The sequence below is a fragment of the Electrophorus electricus genome, chromosome 25 (assembly GCF_013358815.1).
Source record: "Electrophorus electricus isolate fEleEle1 chromosome 25, fEleEle1.pri, whole genome shotgun sequence".
Classification (NCBI taxonomy): Eukaryota; Metazoa; Chordata; class Actinopteri; order Gymnotiformes; family Gymnotidae; genus Electrophorus; species Electrophorus electricus.
In genome coordinates, this window is record NC_049559.1 from 5,922,887 (window position 1) to 5,930,256 (window position 7,370).

The 7,370-nt window shown below is 45.4% G+C and overlaps 1 protein-coding gene across 3 annotated transcripts; it reads right to left on the reverse strand.

Annotated features, from left to right (window-relative positions):
• Positions 1-507: 507 nt before the first annotated feature.
• Positions 508-7,199, reverse strand: tbccd1 (TBCC domain containing 1). 3 transcript variants are annotated; one of them, XM_026996136.2, is made up of 9 exons: positions 7,032-7,199; positions 6,796-6,852; positions 6,557-6,624; positions 6,091-6,422; positions 5,825-5,986; positions 5,269-5,635; positions 4,858-5,044; positions 4,043-4,546; positions 508-1,760 (listed from the first exon to the last, which is right to left on the reverse strand). In XM_026996136.2, exons 4-9 carry the CDS (start codon positions 6,418-6,420, stop codon positions 1,538-1,540), a joined length of 1,773 nt encoding a protein of 590 aa, XP_026851937.2. In that variant the 5' UTR covers positions 6,421-6,422; positions 6,557-6,624; positions 6,796-6,852; positions 7,032-7,199; the 3' UTR covers positions 508-1,537. The 3 variants fall into 3 exon arrangements, with proteins under 3 accessions (XP_026851937.2, XP_026851942.2, XP_026851948.2); XM_026996141.2 differs by lacking the exon at positions 6,557-6,624; XM_026996147.2 differs by having other exon boundaries at positions 5,825-5,941; positions 6,557-7,199.
• Positions 7,200-7,370: the final 171 nt, after the last annotated feature.

Genomic DNA, 7,370 nt, shown 5'->3' on the forward strand with positions numbered 1-7,370 from the left:
GAATCAACCAAAATGTAGGACAATCACTGGATGTGTAGGAAAGGAAATCCAAAATAATGAAACCAAATGTCCTTGATGGAGAATTTAAGTGACAGAAATAGCTGACTTTCACTGACTGTTGGACATTGAACTTTTGTTATCTTCTTTTAACATTGTGAACAATATTGTCAGAAAAGGGTAATCGTATGAACAGGCTTAATTGACTGAACATTTTGTTTACCAACTTGAAATTCAAATCCTTGTCTTCACCAGAAACGGTAATAAATGTTTTATTAATCCTATATTTTAATTCTGGAGCAACATCCAAACACTATCCATCCACAAGGAAAAATAAGTATCAGAACCCACAGGCAATACATGAATTATAATATAAACTCAGAGGGAAGATGTACCCTTTTAGTTAAGATAGCTTAAGTGGTTTTTAGATCCAACTGAACACACAGAAACAAAAAGCTGCTCAATAAAACTTGGTCTTGACCCATCCCAATATAGTCAACTGACACCATATACAAGATAAAGCATCTTTTATTGTTTTTATACTAAGCCTGTTCTTTTGAACTAAACATAATACAAAACTGCTCATCTGTTCTCTAAAAAAGAATCCTCTGGATTTAGCTATAGACCTTATAATGCAAAAAGTGTACAAGTCAAAAATGTTACCCAATCTTTAGAACTAGGCTACTGAATCATGGGTGTAGAGCACACAGTAATGGGCACTTATCAGTGTGAAGGCATAAGTGCATCTATAGTGCAAGGATTTTATACAATTAAGCTACAGCAGGGAAACAGATCCATTCACAACCATACTGGCCACTAAGTGTAAGGAAAGAAAATTTTGATATTTAAGCTCGCAGGTTTGAAGCATGAAATAAAAATGCTGAAAAATGTGTACAATTCCTTGACTGCATATTAATGCACTCATAAAACCCTGTTCCAATAGCAAGCTAATAGCTTTAAATTACTGTATTAAATTAATTCATATTGTGCAGGTAAAACAGGAGTCTCCTCAGTCCTTTCCTAATTGTAATTCATGTCACTAACAGACTCCTTCTCCTGTTCATAAATACAGCACTAACCTGGCCGTCATCCTGCACAGGGCTCAGGCACCACTGCTTTATCACTACCTGTTCAACTTGCTAGTAATGAGAAAACTGCAAAGGCCTTGTAGCTTGCAGCTCACGGGAATCATTTCTAACAATCACAACTCTTCTGCAGCTACACATCCAGCATATTTCCTACTCTATAAGGCAAGCCATCTAAGGCATATATTGTACCATGTTTTAAGACAAGTTGCTTCAAAATGTAATTTTTGTAATCCAGCATTCCTTTTTGCATTAAACAACATCTACAACATCTCCTGAGTGCTGTGAAACTACAGTCCCTACAAACCTGCTGAACCCAAAATGCTGACCGAGGCTCTGCCTCCCGGTTCAGAGGTCAGGGTACGAAACCCACACTCCCGGCCCGGCGGAGGCAAAAGCGGAGGTTAATCAGGCTTAAGTGAGGGAAGCACGGGTGTACTTTAGAGTCCGTGCGCTCAGCAAACTGTAGGTGTCCGCCCCACTGCCCGTTGGGCCGCCTGCTCTTTTGGGCGATGGAGAGAAGGTTGGGAGCCACAGGTAGAGAGTGCGCTGTCGGTGGGGTGGGACGGGGTAACGGCTGCGGGCAGCAGGCTGTCTAGCTCCTGCCTCTGGCCCCTCTCCAGCAGCCATTCATGGAACTTCTGCTCCACCAGGACCTGGAACTGGCGCCGCTGCTCCCTGTCAGGAGAAAGAGGGCAACGAGTTGCTTCTTGTACTCATGAAATAAGATTGCTCCATTTTCCACTAGTTTTCCTCTTCAGTTTAAATGCTTCCAATCTAAGTGATCATACATTAATACTTTCTTGTTAAAGCGCAGGCTTCAAATGTTCAGGGTTCACCATAACCTTTTTTCCCCTTCAACTTACCCACGCGAGAAAACTGGAGCATGCAGTGTCCTGAACCAAATTTCTACTGTCCCGAATCAATATTTGTATTTCAAAAGTGTTATTCACATATAAATAAGCACACATTAGCTAATATATTTAGTTAATGTTATTTATTCTTAAGTGTACATTCTTACAATATACTTTTCACTTGTTTTCTTTTTGTTCTAAATAAGGAATGGTTTCATAACAAACCTCTTTCTCTTTTAGCCCTGTGATATGCTGTTGTGATTAACTTAGTCAACCTGGAATCGTCTTCATCGTTCACCTGTCGTATGCACATGTTCAGTGGTCCAGATGCGCTAGTGGCTTTTTTCGATGCAATGCAAGTAAAAGTGAGGTTTTGACCTTTTTTTATAGGAGAATATCTGTGTATTCATAATTATTAGTGTGCAGAATTATTATGCAACTAAATGAAAAATGGAAATTTTCCCCCCATCTCACTTGTTCATTTTCATCTGTTAACATGAGAATAATAAACAAACCACTCAATTTACAAATAAACATTTTTGACATTTCAATAAATAAATTAAAAAAACTCAAATGACTAATATAGCCTTCTGTCAGTTTCTTACTCTACTGTTTCCTTCACCAAAAATCTCCCATTTAAAAAGGGCCCACAAGTTCTCAGATGGTGATGTCACGTCAGGTGAGGAAGGGGGCATGTCATTATTCTTTCATCTTTAAGGCCTTTACTGGCTAGCCACGCAGTGGAGTGCTTTAATGCATGCCATGGAGCATTGTCCTGCATAAACATCATGGTCTTCTTGAAAGATCCAAATTTTTCCTGTAGCACTGCTTGAAGAAAGTGTCTTCGGTTTGACAGTTAATTTTGAGTCCATCTTCAACCTGAAAAGGTCCAACTAGCTCATGTTTAATAATGCCAGCCCATAGCAACACCCCACCTCCACCTTGCTGGTGTCTTGAGTCGAAGTGGAGCTCTGTGCCTGTTACTGATCCAGCCACGAGCCCGTCCATCTGGTCCGTCTAGTCACTCTCGTCTCATCAGTCCATAAAACCTCAAATCTGTCTTCAGATATTTCTTGGCCTGGGCTTTCAGCCTTCCATACCTTGGCCATGTCTCTGAGTACTGAACACCTTGTACTTCTGGGCACTCCAGGAACCCATTATCCTCCAGTGACTTCAAAATCCAGTACTGCATCCTACCTGGTCACATCACGTTTGATTCTTCTCAAATCTTTGGAAGTTAATTTGCATGTTTTTTTCTCATCAGGTTTCTTGCGACCCTGTTGACTATTTGCAACAAAATGTTTGATGGTTCTGTGATCACGCCAGAATATCTTAGCAATTTTGTGCTGTATCCCTTTGAAAAACGTTTTATAAATTTTGACTTTTCAGAGTCAGTTAAATCTCTTTTTTGCCTGAGGAAAAGAAGCTGCCTAATAATTCTGCACACCTTGATACAGGCTGTTGATGATCTTAGGCCACACCCTCCGTCATTACACAAAGACATCACCTGATATGCTTAAATCCAATAAGCATTCAAGTTTATACAGGTTGGAGTTGGAAAATATGCATAGAAATTATGATATGGTCAAAATATTCTCTTGCCTAATAATTATGCACACAGTGTATGCATTGTAACAGAGAAATTTGCAATTTATAAAATTTGTAGTTCTGACAAAAAAGAGCCATTTTTATAGGCCTCGTTATTATGGAATATTACCTACAAACGTGGCAGAACATCTCAGGCACAGAGGGGTCAAAATCGACCCATGAGGGAATGAAGCTGTGTATTTGCTTCATATTTTCGCTTCGCCATGTTCCTGCACACCGAGCTCAGTCATTGTTTGTATATATAATACCATTGTTTGTTTTGACTAGATAAGATAGGGTAAATATTGAGTTTGGCGTCACTTACTTTAACACATTCTGCCCCCCACACCAACTTGAACTGGCCCAACCAGGCAAGTGATAATTCGAGTTTTACTTGCCCAGAGCATTCAGACAGTGTGGAACCCTGATGTTACAAATTTGATGTTCGTTGCACAACGAAACACCTTAGTGTTATAAGATATAGATGCCTAGTTTCTGCTCCGACGTAAAAGGGCTTACTTGTTGAGGTGTGCATCCTTCACCGTCTTCTGCCAATCCTGAACCCTCTGCTCACGGGCCTCCACCGCCTGCTGGTATGTTGGCGGCAGCCCCCCGGGAACCTCACAGGTGTCTCCCTCCATCTGGAAGGGAACCACCAGAGGCCAGAACTCAGCCGGTGGCAAGATGCGGTAGGAGGCTGGGTCTGGAGTAGGGCCATCCGCCCCGAACAGAAGCGGCTTATCCCAGAGGTTGGGCACGACTGCCAGGCCCACACTGGCCATGTGGTCCTCCAGAGTGGGGTAGTAGGTGTGGAAGGGTCCCAGAGTGAGGGCCACATTGCCGGGCAGTAGGAGGGGGCGCGTGGGGGTGAGGATGTGGATGGTGCAGTGGGAGGAGGCGCCCACAGCCAGGCGAGCTGCCACGCACACCAGCCGCACGCTCTCGCAGCTCTGGACGTGCACACTGGTCACCACTGGACCCAGCACCACCGTGCTGTTGCGACACTTGTCCAGGGTCACTGACCTGCGACGTATGCATGTGGACTTTCAGAAAAGGCATATACCGACACTCAGATAGCTCAGTGTCTGCAACTCTGTAAACACTTACACCAAACTCAGATATACAAATATACATACACACGCACGGCTAACTCTGTTAGTTCGGATCCAGTACTCCTAATATCTTCAAAGAAATGTAACACCACATACGCTTTAGCTATTAAGCAACAACTTTAATTTTATCCAATTACTTTAGCTCTTTGACACCTGAGGCAGATATGTGCCTAACCACAGGAATCTTCCAAGGCGTTACACTGGTCAGCGTGGGTGTGTTACCTGAGAGGGGAAAGTAGGTAAATGAAAGCCTCATTGCAGCGGTGCAGTTTGACGTTAGCATCTGCCAGCTTCTCGGAGTCCTTGGCCAGCGTCTGTTTGTAAAGCTGGGACATCAGCACCACACGGCTGCCTGGAGGAGCCAGGTGTGTGTTCCTGGCTATCTTTGCTCTCTTCATGGTGCCCTCCACTAAAACACACACTTCACTGTAACAAAGTCCTCGAGCTGTCTGCACGGCTGATGTGCAGCAGACAGGCATGTATGATTCAAACAAAACAATAAACACCTAAAATTACAACAGCTGAAAACATTAGAGGTCAGTCACTGACAGACAGGTGTCCGTCACTGTCTGCCTGTTGCTCAGTTAGCAAAAGCCGAACAATAAGAAATAAAGAAAGGTTTGTTTGGAGCACCTTGAAGGGCCCAGGCTAGCTTCTTGCCTGAGCGCAGGCAGGTGGACATGCCGAAGGGGTTGAGAGTGAGCGCCTGGTGGAGCCAGCTCTGCAGCTTCTGCAGCGAGTAGGAGCGGCTCAGCTTGGAGTAGCCTGCTTGGGTCTGGAACGGCGCACGGCCCAGCAGCCGGTGGAGGGGGTGCACAGCGCGCCCGTGACTGGCCGAACCCTCCAGCAGCAGGCTCAGACCCTGCAGGGCTGCGGGCAGGAGCTGGCCATCCCGCGGTGGCTGGCCCGAGCTGCTCAGCTCGCCCGGTTCAGCCAGCAGCTCGAGAATCTCGGTTAGGTGCGTCTGCACGAAGGTGAGGTGTGCCTGGTCATCCCAGTTCTGAACAGAACAGAACGAGAAGGGGACTCTAGCAGCAAAGCTGTAGTGCTCCGGGACGGCGGTCGCGGAATTTTGACAGTCGGTTTTAAAGAGAACCTCGGATAAAAAAAATAATAATAACGAGACAGAATAACGAGTTGGAAAGCATAGAAACGCAGGAAGGCACGATCACGCGCGGCGTGCACTGACCTTGTTGTGGGAGCTGGCTTTGGCCTCTCTCTCTGAGAAGGAGGCGGGTGAGCGAGAGCGAGGGCTCGGCCACTCCTCACCGATGAGGGAGGTGCGCAGAGAAACGCGGTTCAGCTGCTGCAGGTAAAGGAACAGCAGGAAATGCAGAGTGTCCACAGACAGCTGCACAAGCCACAGAACCGGGAAGTAGTTCAGACACGTTACACATAGATGTTCGCAAAACACAGAGGAAAGTATTTCGGCAGAACTACAGAAGGGAACCGCACCTTGCTGCGCTGCCGGTCCAGCTCGCGAGGGGACTGGCATTGAGACAGAGCTTCAGCCCATTCCAGCTTCTCCTCAGGGGAACGCGGCGCCAGCAGGTCAAAAGTTTCGAAGTAGAGCCAGGCCAAGTCCTCGGGTAGCTGCAGCTTCCCACAGGCGATGTGGCGCCACATGTGCCAGCCCAGCCGTGGGAAGCAGCCCTCTCTAGTGCGCACGTAGCTGGCCATTTTACGCAGGTAGTGCACACTGAGCTTGCCGGGCGGGGCAGCTTGCAGCGCCCCGAGCAGAAAGGGCTCCAGGCGAGGCCACACGCTGGCTGAATACACGTCCATTTCTGTGGCAAAGACACAGGCTGCGTGTGTTACGGGTGGCTTGTGAAAGAAGAAAGAAGTTTCTCCCGTTCGCGGCCTAGCCAAAATTAATCAGTCATGAGGGTTGCGAGGATGATGGCAGCCTGTTCACACAAACCTTTGAGCGGGGACCGGTGAGGTAGTCGGTTATTTAGGAAGAACTGGTCGGTAACACCTTAAATGGTACTACAAATGGTTGAGAACAATGCTATTTTTAACGCATTTTCACCGTTTTACTGCATTTAGCCTTTTGCCCGTTGAAAACTGTTTTTCTTCAGTATTTGTCTGGCAGTTACGTTTCAGTGTTTTGCTATTTCAAATCATTTAACTATCCCAACCTTTAGGACAGCAGCTTACTTTCAGTACCCGCCCGACTTCAGGTCCTCCAAACAGGTGGGCAGCTCTGCTCCATCGCTAAAACAAACAGCAGGTTAACACCCTGACCAGTGGCGTATTGAGTATTAATAATTTAACAAGTTTGATTCTCCCTCATCTCTTCCACACCACAACCCCTCTGAGTAACTATAGCTACCTAGCTAACCCAGTGCACTGTTATTGTTAATGTTTTGGTATATTGACTGAATATAGCTCACTTTCTGAAAGCCACCACTTCGCCTGAAACACTATTTTAACGAAAACATGCCACCTTCCTGCCGCAGCAAACTATTTATTTTTTATTTTATTTTATTTTATTTTATTTTTGCTGCAGGTCTAATTCTTCTTTCTAAGTGAGCTGTTTCGAAATTACACGAACGGTGAAGTTCGTGAATCCTGCAACGATAAACAAGCACGTTTCCTGTGCATTAGCAGAGGATTTCAAAATAAAAGTGTGACCTGTTTGACGGCGGCCACACGATCACATATCTTACGGAGGTCTAACGCACTATAACGTGCCGAAAGAAAATATGTGAAGGGGAAAAATCTGAAATATG

Excerpts from the sequence above, each read along its gene's own strand:
- tbccd1 (XM_026996141.2), bottom strand. The coding sequence starts at position 6,420 with ATGGACGTGTATTCAGCCAGCGTGTGGCCTCGCCTGGAGCCCTTTCTG. Across the intron at positions 5,045-5,268 it reads GCTAGCCTGGGCCCTTCAAG|TGGAGGGCACCATGAAGAGA; the intron begins GTGCTCCAAACA and ends TGTGTGTTTTAG. Across the intron at positions 4,547-4,857 it reads TACCTACTTTCCCCTCTCAG|GTCAGTGACCCTGGACAAGT; the intron begins GTAACACACCCA and ends CATACGTCGCAG.